The sequence below is a fragment of the Hevea brasiliensis genome, unplaced genomic scaffold (genome assembly GCF_030052815.1).
Source record: "Hevea brasiliensis isolate MT/VB/25A 57/8 unplaced genomic scaffold, ASM3005281v1 Scaf113, whole genome shotgun sequence".
Taxonomy (NCBI): Eukaryota; Viridiplantae; Streptophyta; class Magnoliopsida; order Malpighiales; family Euphorbiaceae; genus Hevea; species Hevea brasiliensis.
The window spans coordinates 51,413-67,218 of NW_026614601.1; the positions used below are offsets into that span (position 1 = coordinate 51,413).

Sequence of the window (15,806 nt, forward strand, 5' to 3'; positions counted from 1 at the left end):
CTCAACAATTCTGTTACAGTACAACAATTCTATTACAGTACACGTATTAATAATCACCAACACAACTTTAACAGCTCAACAAATTCCCAACAGATTCTCAACAGTTCTCCTGCCCATTCCAATTCTCACTTGCCATCAAAACGCACCGCATCTTATCCCATCACATGATCAAAACCATAAAGCTTGTATGAGAAGTCACAAAAACTAAAACATTGTAACTTCCGGATAACAATATGATTCATTTCACAATGCCTTATGTTGTGCAATAGTAGCCTGCTTATTAAAATCTCAGCATTTGATGGTCTAATGATTTACTCTAAGATGTCTACTCGTGTTTCTAATCATCTTCAAGTTGCTAAAAAATAACTTATTGGGAAAAATAATTTTAGATAAAGGAAAATACTCCCTCCAAAATTAGGAAAATTACAGCACTCATGGAAGTAATTTGGCTTTATTGCAATAAATAAATTAATAAATAAATCTAGGCAAAGAATTCGATATCCTGTCCAAACAAAAGCAAGAAAGGAAATAGCAGATTGTAATGTGCAACAGATTTAAAGCCTAGATGTACTTGTTCTTTGGGCTGATCAACGATTTGATGCATGAGAAGATGAAATGGAAATGGACCTCGTCCTGGACATGATTTTGCCTTTCAAATGATTTGATGCATGAGAAGATGAATTGGACATTTTTTTAGTAAACCTCGCCCTGGAGCCTGAGGGGATGGATATGATTTTGCCGATCAAATGATTTGATGCATGAGAAGATGAAGTGGATATGTTTTGAGTCGGCCTCGCCCCGGATCCTGAGGAGATGGATATGCTTTTGCCGGTCAAATGATTTGATGCATGAGAAGATGAAATGGACATGTTTTGAGTCGGCCATGACCCGTATTCTGAGGGGATGGATATGTTTTTGCCGATCCAATGATTTGATGCTTGAGAAGATGAAATGGACATGTTTTGAGTAGGCCATGACCCGGATTCTGAGGAGATGGACATGCTTTGACTCAATGAGTAATTAAATTCGTAAGAAGATGAAGTAAAACCAGAAGATGATGATGGAGTAAAGTTCACAGGTTGTGATGGCACATAAGGAAAATAAAAAACATTTTCCATTGATGTAGAAAACCCGGAAAGATAAAACACCAGAAACCCTTTAAATGATGAAACCAGATCTCTCCAAGATATATATACTCATAGCAGTAGTAAAACTGAAACAAGAAGCAACACCAAAAGTAGAATGTCACGTAATCCACAAGAACAGAAGAATACAGACAGAGAGAGAGAGAAGATGAATTCAAAGAAGAAGACAATAGAAGAGAAGAATGCTCAGCGGAGAAGGAATTTAAAATTAAAAGTTATCCTTCTTATATATTAATTTCATTTCTAACATGATATTAATATTAAAATATTACAAATTTCAATGCCAAAAATCCTTAACTAAATTATAATTTTTAATAAAAGAATAAGCTGAAATTCTAAATAAAAAAATGATATTATAAAATAATAATTTAAATAATGTTAATACTAATGATTTAAATATAAAAATATCATTTTAATATTAAAATATTTTTAATAGAAATTATTAATTTCTTTGTCATATTCTATGTCTACAATTTTAAAATCTAAATATCTAATCATATGGAAAACTTTAATATAAGATGGATAAGACGCTTATCATTATGCTAACGCAATATTAAATATAGCTTTTTTCCTTTAATTTTTTAATAACATTTCTTATTTTTTTTTATGAATGCCTTCAGAAAAAGATTTGGATAGATAAATTCATTTTTTATTTTTAAATATTTCAAGATTTCCATATTACTTTTTATATTTTGTACTCACGAAATATTTAATTAAAACACATTAAAATTTATTTAATAATAAAATTACAAAATAAAGAGAGATTTATTATCAACAATTTAAAAGACATTAACAAATTGCACTGCTGCAATATGCAGAAATACAAAAAGAAAATATTTAATTAAATAAATCATATGCTATTTTATTAGGGTGTTTTTAATTTATTTTATATTTTCAATTAAATTAAACTTTAATAAATTATTTAATATAGTTATTCTCAAAATAAGATATCTTGAAAAAAAATTAAAAATATAATATAAGTATTATTAAATTTATTTGATATTATGATGATAAAGGATTAAATTTAATTGATTTTTAAAAATTAATATATTAAGATAATATTATATTATTTAAAAAATTAATAAAAATTATATATAAAAAAATTTAATCACAAGTACGTGTGATGATTACAAATAAAATAACGTGTAATGCATGTTAAGGAAAACTAAAGATAGATATAAAAATTTATCACTAATAATATATATTAGTGACAAAAATTTATCGTTAATTGATTGATATTGCAAAATCACTAATAATTTTTAGCGATAACATATTCGCAATACTTTTTGAAGTGAGAGGCTATTTTTACTATTTTGTCACTAATATTTTCAGTGACTGTAAATTCATCATTAAATCCATAAAAATAATTTCAATACCAAATATTGCTATATTTAATATAAATCGAAATTTTAATATTATTTTAATAATAATTTTACTTATATAAAAAATCCTATTATAATATGTAATATAATAATTCTCTATTTAATTTATTAAAATAAAATTAATAAAAATTTTCAATATCAAATCTCACTTCCATTAATTTATTTTTTTAATTATTCTAAATATTTACAAATTTATAATATAAAATAAATAACACTTATTTTAATTGTTTAAAAGTGGGAAGAGGAGGAAACATTGAGATTACTAAAAATACCCATAATGATTTAATATTACAACAATAAAGGATAAATTTTAATTAATTATTAAAAATAATTAATCAATTTCTTATTAAAAATATTAATTTGCTTGAAAAATGAAATGTAAATAAATTAGGATCAAACTCTTAAAAGCACGATAAAAGTCGACCTTTTAGATATTATATAAGAGTATTCATATTTATTAATTCATAATTTTATTATAATTTTTTTAAAAAATTTCATAACTTAATCTCCTACTATTATTGTTAAAAAAAAAAAAAATTAAAAGCAAAGTCCTACTATTATTGAATCTTAATGTTTACAGCATATTTTTCATTCTTTTCATAATATTATTTTTTAATTTTTTTAATTATAACTCTATTAATTATAAGAGTTTTAATTTGATAAATAAATTAATATATTTAAACGAATAAGATTAATCAAAATAGAAAATATATAATAAAAATATACTAATAAATTCTAATCTAAATACAATTAAGCTAACAATTACAATTAAAAAAAAAAAGGTCATGTGTGGAAACAAGAGAAAAAAAAAAGTGCTTTCTTTAATAATTGAGAATTCTATTAAATGTAAAATTATTATATATTAAATTAAGAATCTATTTATATTTGTAATCTATAATGTATAAAAATGGGAAGAGGGAATAGTAAAGGGACAAAAATAATCACAGTAATTTAATATAATGATAATTAATGACTAAAGTTAATTGGTTATTAAAAATAAATACACTTTAAACAAAATAAAAAATTTCAAAACTAAGAAAACAAAGAAATTCTAAATTAATTAACCTTAATTTGTATTTTTATGTTAATATTAACATAAAAACTTCAAAACTTAACGACATTAATGATCTAATAATAAATTATATTAGTTTTTTTTTTTAAAAAAAAAAAAGAAAACGTTTAAAGATAACATAGTTTAAATTTTATTATAATTTATGTGTGTATGTATATATTAGAATTAAAAAAAAAAGAATAAATCTATATTTGGTAATTTGATAGGGAGGCATTGAAGATGGTAAAGGGAAGATAGAGATTGCCCTAAATATGTCAATTTGATTTCCATCTAGATTTATTTAGAAACTAAGGACAATAAATTTAATCTGCAACTGGCTTCATAGTATTTGGAGTTTAGCTCATAGAGCTCATTTGCTCTCGCTGAAATAATACAATCAGAAATCTAAATTACAGCCCCAACATTTTATATTCAGTCATCATGCTTTTATTATACATTTTCTCCCAAAAGCTGTGCTCATGAACTAAGCCTCATCCTTACTAAAGGCCGTCCGAGTTTCCTCTTTGAGCTCCATGAAGCGCACCCTTTTGATTCTCTGCTCTTCTGGGATGTCTTTTTCAAGATAAAACAAATCAAGCAACGAGTCGTCTTCCATGAATTGATCAAGCACTTGAGAGCAATTAGGGAAAAACCGTCGACCAATTTCCACTGCCATGATCAAAATCACAAAGCTTGTAAGAGAAGAGTCACAAAAACTAAAACTTTGCAGCTTCAAGACCATACGTGACAATATGATTCATTGGAAGATGCCTTTGGCACTGCAATAGTCGTCTGCTTATTAAATTTTCAGCTTTTGATGGCCTAATGATTTACTCTAAGATGCCTACTTGTGTTGCTTTTCCTGAAATCCTTAATTCATTAGAGAAATATATGCTACTTTACGCATACTATTTTCTATTGTTCTTTGTCCTGCATTGTATGAAAAGCATGCTTCTTCTATTACAATAAGCTAACAAAAATGCAGAATATAGATTCCTCTTCTACATGGCTCCGACTAGGACTTGAACTTCAGACTTCACAGTCCTTAAAACAACTCTCGTATTACTAAACTAAAGTTGAATAGTAGAGAAGTGTTTGAAACTCTTACGTCCAATGTTACAAGATAGGGGATTTGACCATTGATTTGCTAGCCCAATGGCAAGAATGTTTACCCTTTTTGGTTGTTCATATCCCTTCCAAAATTAAATAATAAAAGCACTATTTCCCTGTAATTTGATCCATTCAACTTTTCCCTAAAGAGTCTGTAATCATCTAAGTTAGATCAATGCAAATGTCAATTAAATATATCAATTGAACCGAAAGACTAGGACAAAAAGGCAACTCCATGCTTCACTTATTAGGGTTCAGCTCACCTATAGTCATTGAACTTATATCTAAATACCATTAAATTCTAATCTCTCTCAAAAACCATAAATTTTCACTTTTGTAACATTACAATTACTAAACCAAATTAAAATCCAATGAAATTCAATCTGAAATTTTGACAGAAACCACATTGAACCTTTAACAAAGTGGAAAATTATTTTGCATGCTTAAATAAAGTCAAAAATAGAAAGAGACGTTTGATTTTATTGGTTTTGCCTAATATAAAAAAATATATACCAGGCAAAGACCATATCCTATCAAAACAAAAGCAAGAAGAGCAGACTGTAACATGCAACAGATTTAAAGCCAGTATGTACCTGCTTTATTTAGGGCTTCCAACCTAGAAAGAAGTCTTTTGTTCCGAGTTATCAGTGTCTCATTTAAGTCAAGCTCCCTAAAATTCCGATTAAATCTTTTTGATGCAAACTCAGATGTTTTCTCAGCATAAGCAATTTCCATGGCTACCTTGGCTTCAGTAGGGAACAATAATTGTGTCAACGCCACTGTGACACAAAACACAGCACATAGAATTCATATGTTGAAGCATAAGCCATCACATCTGGATTAAACAAACTAAAAATGCTATATCTTCAGTTTTTCCTTACAAGTATCAAATATTATTAATGAAACCAAATCTCAACAAAGCATAATGGGTAAATCATTAAACTGAAAAAATGGAAAGGATAAAGCATCTCATATTTGGAGAACGGTAGGCAGAATCATTGGCAGGATCTTGTGGGTACAATTGCCAAATCTAGCAACGAAAACCTCATGTAGAGAAAAAAGATGTGCCAAGTTGGGAAAAACATTATGCCACAAATTCATTTTATGTTGCTCCTATTACTTCGAACTCTTATGATACTCATTATCTGTCTTTAAACTTTCCAGCAGAGGAGTAAAAAAGAAAAGAAGAAATCGGTATCCAGAAAGTCAAAATACAATATATGCAATAATGATATAGACAAACAAACAAGTCATCAACAAATTAACAAGGTTGCTTATGTTTAATATCTAGGTTTATCGACAACGCATGAGAAACACTATTACTGTCATGGATGAAAAGGAGACTAATTAAGTTTTTGCAAATAATAGTTGGCCTTCATGGAACACAAACCAAGGGGATTAGCGGGAACAAGATCATCAAATTAATGAACAAAAACATATAAAACACTCTCAAAATAAAATAATAAAATTTTAAACCAACGGAATCCAAAACGAAAATCCATTCCCATCTGAGGAAAAGCAAAACTGAAGGGACAAGACAAATTGTATGTCATAGTTAGCAACCATGCAAGTAATTCAAATCAAAATAACATCAGCAGCATAGCACCTCTGTTTTCCAGGTACGCAATCTTCAAGTCCAGATCATCAATAATTGTTAGGGACGTGAAAGAAGCATCTCCAGCCCTGGGGTTCCTCCACATTTCTCTCTCTAAAAGATCTATGCATAGCCTGTCTTTATTTGCTTCCTGCCCCGTCTCTGTTTTAGCATGATAATCTTTTGGCCTAGTTAACCTTCGGCAGATGCTAACAGCACTTCTCCCATCCAATGTTAGGTCTAAAACACAAGCACCTTTTGCCAGTAGAGACACTATCACTGATGGTTCTCTTCGCAATGCCGCAATGTGGAGACCTGTGTAACCTTGTGAATTTCTCAGGTTGACATCAGCAAGACCAAGGCCAAGCACTTCATACACAATCTTGGGGCTACAGTGCGCAGCAGCATAATGGAGAGCATTTGCATCATCCAGTGTTACATCAGAATCTGTCAGGACAAGTTTTACCTGTTCAATATCATCCAAATCTAATGTCTCATGTATTCTCTTAATTATCATTTCATGTAGCGGGTCGACAGCCTTAATTTTCTGTTCATCATCAGACATAAGCTCCTTGCGAAGAAATTTTATGTCTTTTGAAACTTGATATGGAAGATCCTTCTCTAGTGAGATGCTATCAAGATCCGACCTCGCTATTCTATCCATACATTTTGCAACAAGTTGACTTGATTGACAATGAAATGCAACCAAACATATCGGGATTACATCCTCCACATAAGCCTTGTTAACAAAGTTAGCAAGGCGTCTCTGCAAACGTATAGAGTGTGATATTTAAAAATTCTCTTGAATATAGTCAAAAGTTCAAAATGGAAGTTTGACAAATGAATATAAGGTCTATTGACCGGGTTTCAGTATGAACATATTCATGCTAAGTTTTTCTTGAATTTTAATGGCAGAATACATAAGTTCACGCCTAAAATTTACCAAAAAAATCGCGTGGCATTCTGAACTTTTCAAATGTCCTGTGATACACCTCAACTCTTGTAAGGTAGAATTAACATTTCCTTCGATCTATTGATATGGTGGTCTGCTAACTAGAATCCAAAGGGTATCTTAATTTCACTTAGTTGATGAGGTGTGTCATGGGACATTTTAAAAATTCAGAGTTCCATGAGATTTTTTGATAAAATTCAGATATGAAATGATGTATTAAGCCAATTTTAATTATTAATAAAAATTCTGCTTATCTAAAAAAAATACCTCTTTTTCTTGTCATTTTACCTCATAACAAAGTGACCCTTATTCATCTACTTAAGCCTCTATGAGGATAGAGCACATAATAATGAATTAACAATACAAACATAAACTATTTCCAAATTATTTATCAGGCTTCAGCATTAATGCCCAGAGAGTCCAGCATATTGGTTGTAGAATTGTTTTATTAGATTGTCATTCTAATAAAAATTTTGACCTTGGAAGGAAAAGCAAAAACAGCACACTTTAATTTTCATATCTTTCAACTAAATTATGAGCAACAGTCGCCAATTCAGTTGCCAGAAGCAAATAAATTAATCATGTGCTGAATATACCCACCAATTAAACTTCATACAAAATTTACTGACCTGGAAAAGATTAACCAGCTCTGGTACTTGAAATATGGATGAAGCATACAGCAATTCCACCGTAAAATTAATTGCAGGTCTACAAGCATCATGTGCACATACACCAGCAACACAAGTTGATACATCCAGCGGAGATGGCTTGAGTTTTCCAGTATACAAATAGCTTAAGAAAACCAGGAAGGCTTCATATCCAACTTTTCCATGGGGTAACAGATCACTCATGAAATACCTAGGCTTCCCTCCCTCCTCCAAAGACCCCTTTTCTTGCGTAAATAACTCATCGAAGAACCTGCTCCTTACAGCTAGGATATAGCGATGAATTGGAATAGGGCGCCCCTCAACAACAATTTCAGCATCACCATAATAACAACTACGCCTACAATCTATCAAGAGCTGCTCCAAATTCGAGCTAAGTTTGTTTAAACTAATCACCTCAAGACTAGGAATTGCCCCAAAGCCTGTGGGAATGTCCTCAAGACTAGGAATTGCCACAGTGCCTAAGGGAATAGATGGGTTTTGATTAATCAAGCCATTTGATGCATGGGAAGATGCAGTAGATATGTTTTGACCAGAGCTTGCCTCAGAGCCCGAGGAGGTGGAAATATTTTGATTACTCGAGTCATCTGATTCATGAGAAGATGAAGGAAAGAGCAAAGGTGATGATGGCAAATAAGGAAAATAAAAATCACCCATTAATCTACTTTAAGAACTTTGATGAAGGACCGCTGAGATTAAATCTATGATTCATAACACACAGCTACCCAACTATGAAATCATTATCTATGAGATTTTTCATGGAAAAAACACCTAGGCCTGTGCACAGAAGTATCTGAGTAAAACCAGTGTAAGAAAAGGGCTGGAAGTTGCTTGCTTGAGTTTCCAAGACCACCAAATCAACAAGCTATAAGAAAAGCCAAGCAAAAAAACTAATAGCAAAAAAAATTATATTTGAATCTAACAAAAGAACATTAGCACCAAAACAAAAGTAAGAAAATAGCAAAATTTAAGGAAAAGAAGAAGAATGTGAAATGATCCCAAAAGAACCCACACAGAAGAACACCAGCAAACCTTACATGACGAACAAGACCTATCAAAAGTTTAACCCAGAAGAAAACTAGAAGAACAAGGTGTCACCGAAAGCAGAAGAAAGGATGGCAAGGGTGGAGCCTCTTGAAAAGTGGCCCAAAATCCCTTTTTTAATTATATATGAACAAGTAGGGCTTCTTGCAGGCCTGTAACTTCTTGGTAAGTTCTGAGGATTTTTTTTGGCTTAAAGTCGTATCCGAGTTGGAACATGTATGATCTTGAGCTAAAATAATCAAATAAATAATTAAATACAACTAAAATAATATATCCAAAACAGTAATAAAATACAAAACAAAACAATCAGATATGATTGGAATAAACAATCAGATATGATGGGAATAAAAGTGGATTGCGTTTATATTTCAACATAACTCCTCAAATCAATCTAAGGCCATTTTTTCCTTTTATTTTTTTCTTCAGTGAATTTCTAAGAAATGAAAGTTGAAGTCGGCAACTTAGCGAAATTGAATCTCCATGCAGTGCTGAAATTGATGGAAGCTTCGTAGGTTGGTGAGAATCCACTGATATCTCTCTTCTGATTCCTTCTCCCCCTCCACCTCCCCCGCCCCCCTCTCTGAAATGAACAAGTTACTGGATTACTTTTTTATTTTCCTTTATTTCTCTTTATTTAGTTATTGAAAATCAAAATATTTTAAAATAAACTATTTTAAAAAATTTTGAGCTTATCATTAATATTTTTTTTTATTAGAAGCTTAGTCAAATTTAAATATATTTTTCTATTGATTATAATCATTTTTAAAATTATGAATTCTCGAATTTAAATTTTAATTAATATTAAATATAAAAAAAAATCAAACATTTGATGATTGTATTCAACACGGTATCGAAAATAGAATTTGGCGGTAAACTTTGATGATTTGGTTAGTCGTATGGCAAATTGATACTCAAACCAACTATTTCATTTGGTTAGGTTTTCATTCGGCTAGGTGAAAGAAAGAGGAAGCTGAGAAACTTTGATTGTCAAAGATTAATGATGGATCTTCCTCTGTTGCAAAGTACAAAAAAGTGCCAAGATAAATAAAGAATGCCTACCAATGAGTAAATAAAGAAAAACATAAATATTAGATGGAGATTTACTAAACTGCTGCCTAAATTATCTAAAATTGATGGGTAAACCCTAGTGAATTTTCTTAATCCTCACATTTCTTCTTTTTCTTCTTCTCCTTCTTACTTGGCATCTCAGTTTCCTCGTCATATTGCTCAGTGTGCTTTCTCTTCTTTTTATTCTCCTCTCCCACATCAACATTCTCGATGTCATTTTGTACATCACCATTCTCAGCCCTCTCTTTTCTTTTCTTCTTTTCCTTCTTTACAGATTCCTCTGCTTCTGGTTCAGCAGTGCTGCTAGTTTTATTAGTCATCAAAGCCTTGTCCTCACTAGTTTTCTTCTTCTTCTTCTTCTTCTTCTTCTTCTTCTTCTTTTCACCTGTAACTGGAGCCTCCTTAGCACGTTCTTCAGCTTGATTAGTCTTCTGTCTTCTTGGGACCATTTCTTCCTCAGTCCCAGCAATGGAGCTCAATGCTTGCCCAAGAACAGAATCGGTAGAAGGATTGTATGTCTAGACAAATACGAAGTAGTTAATAACTAGCCAAAACCAAGAAGTAATTATTGAGAATTTAAGTCAAATCTGGAATAAACAAAAAATTAAAGGCTGAATATAGGTGATTGAGTTGCAACATTGACTTGGCTAGTCATTTTGATGTGTAAAACTATTAAATCACTTATATAAGCTCGAATTAAAATGAATTAATTATAATTTGACTAACACTCTCTTGATATGGTATTAGAGCCTGTCTTGAACTATGAGTTTCAGTCGCTCATAAGGCTCTATAATTAGGCCCGTTTTGGGTTAATACTAATTAATCATCAAGTGACAACCGTATAATTACACTTGAGGAGGGAGTGATGAGAATTTAAGTCACATCGGGAATAAACAAAAAGTTAAAGGGTGAATATAAGTTGTTAGATTGCAACATTGACTTGGCTAATTATTTTGATGTGTAAAGCAATCGAATTACTTATATAAGCTCGAATTAAAATGAATTAATTATAATTTGACTAACAACACTCTCTTTGAATTTAACAGCAATAACTGGAAATTATTTGCCAATGTAACAAAGACATTTGCGGCAGATAAAAGTGCCCCAGCCCCTTTCTTACGATCCTTGTCATAAGCTTCTATCTTAGGTTTGCCCTTAGCAGACCTAGTAGAACGTCCCAATTCTCTCCCTTCAGGATTCCTTAACCGTGCTTCAAGTTACAAAATTATCATGTAAGATAATACCTTTTAATAGAGAGATGAAAGGATTGTTTAACAGAGAAACTCAGAGAACATTGTGACAAGTACCTTCACCCTATTCTCCAATCCTATATAGTTATCTTGGCCATCTCCAAGAGCATCATATCGAATTGCCAATGCAACTTTTACAGCAAGTGATCGAGAAATTTTTCCCTTCATCTTTAAGGATGCCTGACCAACTAAGGATGCATGGAAGAGAAGCCCATACTTTGGAGTTGCATGCTTTATTTTCAGAGCTCTAAAGAGAGCTTTTTCTGCACTAGGAATCTGAACTGTGCTCCCAGGCTGCTTGGCAAGATTTAACAAGCTACCACCGTGGGCGATGAGGCGAGCTCCAACCAGCTCTCCAACAAGAGCAGTTTAATTTGGTGTAATGGTGTTCATTCTGCTTGTAACACCCTAAATTTTTAAATACTTATTTTGTGTAGTCACTTGAGTATTGTCTGGTTTGACGGGCCCAGGAGGGGCCATGTGTTGTTGATGAGATGTAAAGATGGGATGTGTGATTTTAGAAGTGTGATTTAAACCCTTTTGCAGGTTGGGTAGGTCCTAGGTAGAGGGTAGACTGTGCCAGATTTTCGACACAACTTAGGGTATATTTGATTCTTTTTAGCTTGTATTGAGTCAATTACATTAAATAATTATACTGAAATTGTCAAGTGAGCTGGGACAGCCTTCCTCCTCTGCCCAACCGCCACAGTGACCTCGTTTCACGTATGTGAGTAGATATTTATTTTATTTATAATTTCAATATGATTATATTCTTGGCATGCTCATGCATCACTTATATTTATATTTATGTAGTTAAACATTAGGCATGCCTTAATTTGCATTTATACTTGTTGGTGCTTGTTAGTTACTGTGATTGATAGTCTGGAGCTGTGTGCATGAGTGCGTGTGTGCGTGGTATATGTGGATATGGGTAGGACGGGCATATCGGCTTGAGCTAGTTTTGCTTGGGGCCTGGTCCTTTTTTTTTTAGGAAGTCGAGGTGAGTACGACTTTGAGTTGATCTCGCTGACCCCCGCATATGGATTATTAAGCAAAAGTTCAGCTCAAGTTGATCTCACTGGCAGGCCTTGGATTAAGAGAGCTGGGTAGGGGGATCAACTCCCCATATATGTATGGATATGACACGGATGCATGAGTGCTTCAGATTATCTTTGATGTGAATTGATGTGACTTGTTTGATTTGTTGAAAAGTTGCATTCCATTCATACGGATGTATTAGAATTAGATAGTTATAAAAATTATAAGTAAAATAAATATTTACTCTCTGAGTCGAACGCTCACTCCTGTTCATCTTATTTTTCCAGGATACAGGAGATTTCTGTTGAGTTCTAACCTGCCTCTCTCCCTCGCAGGTCATCTATTTATGTTTGTGACATTTTGTATAATTTTGTTAACTTCTAGAATTCTGCATGTGTTAGAAGTACTCATTTAATTTGGGTCTATATTAAAATTGTCATGTTGGATCTGTAAAATTATTATATGCATGTTTGATGGGATTATGTGGAAGGTGAGTTGAGCTCCCCAAATTATTATATATTGTGTTTACAGGTGGGGCAAGTCAAAAACTCCCCGTTATTTGGCCCATGTTATGGCCAGACTCTGTCCGATTGAATTCTTGAATTGGGCCTAAAATGGGCCTTAGGAATGGGTCAGGGAATAGTCAGGCTTACTACGGGCCTCGGGGGCTTTAGGCCGGCCCAGGTCCTAATGCCGGTCTAGCCCATAGGTTGGGCCATAATAAAGTTGGTATCAGAGCTTAGGCTTTAGATTCATAGGAAAGTGTGCACCTAGAGTCGTCACATGCGGAGTATAGGATTCAGTTTTGTCTTCTTCTATAATTCCTTGCTTCTAGATTTTGCATTATTCCTTGAGTAGTATAAGAGTGCCTCAGTTTAGCACCTTATTTTTGTGAAGTGCATGGTGATGTGGAATAGATTTAGGAGACGTTTTGAGGTTTACCATGGAAATACGTACTCTAATAAATACTATGTTTCTGTCAGTATGGGTCCAAGTGGTGTGCCTATCTAATGCAAGGCACGAGGACCTAAAGGTGATTTTTGGCAGTATAACTGCCTTAAATGGGAGTGAGGATATTATTGCTGGCAGTCATCAATGAAGTACATGGTGATGTGGAATAGATTTAGCAAACATGTTGAGGTCTGCCATGGAAATACTTACTCTAAGAAATACTATATTTCTGTCAGTATCAGTCTAAGTGGTGTGCCTATCTAATGCAAGGCACGAGGACCTAAAGGTGATTTTTGGCAGTATAGCTGTCTTAAATGGGCGTGAGGATATTGTTGCTGGCAGTCATCAGTGAATAGCCAGTCAAAGTAAGTTCATGGTATCAGTGGAGTCAGGATAGATAAAAGAGTAGGACATCTAGTCTGTTGGGATGTACCATAATAACTATGCAAAGTTCTCGATGTTGTGCTATAAGCTGCAGATTACAGTACCGACATGGGATTATTGTGTAGAGCTGCGTGCTTCCCCATGGTGCTGATGATGAGGATGTTTGCAGACAGTCTCTGCTTTGGTACAGTTATGCCAAAACAGAGTTCTATTACTACAAAAGTGTTTGGAAATCCTAGGTAAAGATTTAAAACCCCAGAGCTAGTATATCGAAGGGTTACAGTTGTAAGGTAGCTAGAGTCAGTGACTCAGTTACCCTAGCATGAGCTACAGTTACATCAGGAATTGCTGAAAGACTAGAGGTTTCAGTATAGTCATAAATTAAAGGTAACACCTATAGGGTGAGGCCATTTGGTCTTGATATGGGGTCTTAGATAGTTTTGGCATTACAATGGGCCTTTTGCCTAAAGTTTAGTGAAAAACAGTATCTTCTTTATGCAGCAACGGGGTGCACGGTATGATTTTTCTCCCCTGAAGGAGACAGGATGCTATGGATGATGTTCATAGCCTGATATGGTTGTGGCAAGGTGGTAGATGTAGTACCTTCTTCACAATCAGTTGTGATGTAAAGCGGTCTTATTCTTTCAAGAGAGATAGGGGTTTATTACTAATGATAGTGACCTACAGAATAGTGTCCCAAATGGGACTGTAAAGTATGGTAAAGAATTATTGGTTCGGGTATCCTGGAGAGGGTACAAGTTTCACTGTAAGAACTATAAGTGATCAGATCATGGTAGATAAAAGTTTTGTGAATAGAATGACAGGTGATGGTACCTAGTATCTTAAGTTTTGGCTAATTGAGTGGATATTGGGAAGTAGCATCCTCACAAATCTCCTCCTTGAGGTAGTGGGGGATAACATGTGGACTAAAAGACAAAAATGGAGATCACATAGTGAATGCATGGTTACTACTCCCTAAGTTTGTCCTTAGCTTCCTATTGCACATGATAAAAGTATGCTTTGAGTAAAGGGAAGGATAAGAACAAAGGTTATAATAGATAAATCATGAAATATGTAAATATATATAGAGGAAGTGCATAAGGGAAGGATAAAATAATTGGTTTAGATGTAATAGAGAAGTAAACTAATGCCAGTGAAAGTGCTAATCAGAGTAGTCGAAAGACCAATTCTAAGTAGTACAAAGGTGAAGATGACCCAGCAGAAACTCTGAAAGGTATAGTTATCTAGTGTAGCTGTCAGGTCAAAAAGAAAAATGGAACCAGGGATAGAATAGTCAAGTTCTATCTTGGGTAAGATGAAAGAAATAAATGAAAGTACAACCTGAAGGGCGCAGAATAAAAGGAACAAAGTTAAGATATAGGGTAGGCTAAGTGTTATTCTTGACAAGGTGAATGACAAGGATGGAGAACCCAAAATGGGACCACATTAGTGAGAATAGTGATGGAGGTATGGAATCTAGTAATGTGATACTCATAGCATGATGTAATTGAGGTAGTGCCAGGGGCTAGAATATAGAGCTTGGAGTTGCATGATTGGATCATAATCTATCTATTCCCTATTCCTGAAGTAAAGTGGATAACAATAGGGAAAGATTCCTTTAACTTGTTAACAGTATCAAGAAGATTAGGCGAGGAATACGATAATAATAAGCAAAAGCTAGAAGGTGTGCAATGGTATTATGAACTATCTAAAAGAAGTTAGTAAGTAGTAAGTTGAATAAAAGTCAATCTAATGGCAGGTATGATGAGAGGAAAGAATGATAGATAATGACATATAGGCTTTAGGTTAGACTTTTGAGATAGTGAGAAGGTAGTTAGAGGTTCGTTATGAATGTCAGGCAAATGTCTTTAGTGTGATCAACAGAATCACTTTGCAGTGAAGCAATAATGACAGAACAATAGTAGGGGTAAAATGAAAAGCGACAAGTGTAGGTGGTTATAAATCACTAGAAAGTTCAAGGATCAAATTAATGACTATAGGTAAGGGTGGAATTAGTGCTGGAAGAATCTATTAGTGAGAGAAATCTTTCAGGATTCAACAAAAGTTAAGGGCACAATATAAATGATGATAGGTATGAATCATAGATCGAGTATAAATAAAGTTAATAAATTATAAAATATTATGTCAGGAAGGATAATAGTACAGTAAAGG

General features: G+C 33.2%; 1 protein-coding gene across 3 annotated transcripts; it reads right to left on the bottom strand.

Moving 5' to 3' along the window:
* Positions 1-3,891: 3,891 nt before the first annotated feature.
* On the bottom strand, positions 3,892-8,972 carry LOC131176442 (BTB/POZ domain and ankyrin repeat-containing protein NPR1-like). 3 transcript variants are annotated; one of them, XM_058141499.1, is made up of 4 exons: positions 7,864-8,965; positions 6,295-7,048; positions 5,282-5,434; positions 3,892-4,247 (listed from the first exon to the last, which is right to left on the bottom strand). In XM_058141499.1, exons 1-4 carry the CDS (start codon positions 8,554-8,556, stop codon positions 4,063-4,065), a joined length of 1,785 nt encoding a protein of 594 aa, XP_057997482.1. In that variant the 5' UTR covers positions 8,557-8,965; the 3' UTR covers positions 3,892-4,062. The 3 variants fall into 3 exon arrangements, with proteins under 3 accessions (XP_057997482.1, XP_057997481.1, XP_057997483.1); XM_058141498.1 differs by having other exon boundaries at positions 5,282-5,467; positions 7,864-8,963; XM_058141500.1 differs by lacking the exon at positions 3,892-4,247 and having other exon boundaries at positions 5,316-5,523; positions 7,864-8,972.
* Positions 8,973-15,806: the final 6,834 nt, after the last annotated feature.

Coding starts and splice junctions, on each gene's coding strand:
- LOC131176442 (XM_058141498.1), bottom strand. CDS start 8,556: ATGGGTGATTTTTATTTTCCTTATTTGCCATCATCACCTTTGCTCTTT. Junction 7,049..7,863: donor AGCTGGTTAATCTTTTCCAG/GTCAGTAAATTT, acceptor ATACGTTTGCAG/AGACGCCTTGCTAACTTTGT. Junction 4,248..5,281: donor GGAAGCCCTAAATAAAGCAG/GTACATACTGGC, acceptor TGATCATGGCAG/TGGAAATTGGTCGACGGTTT.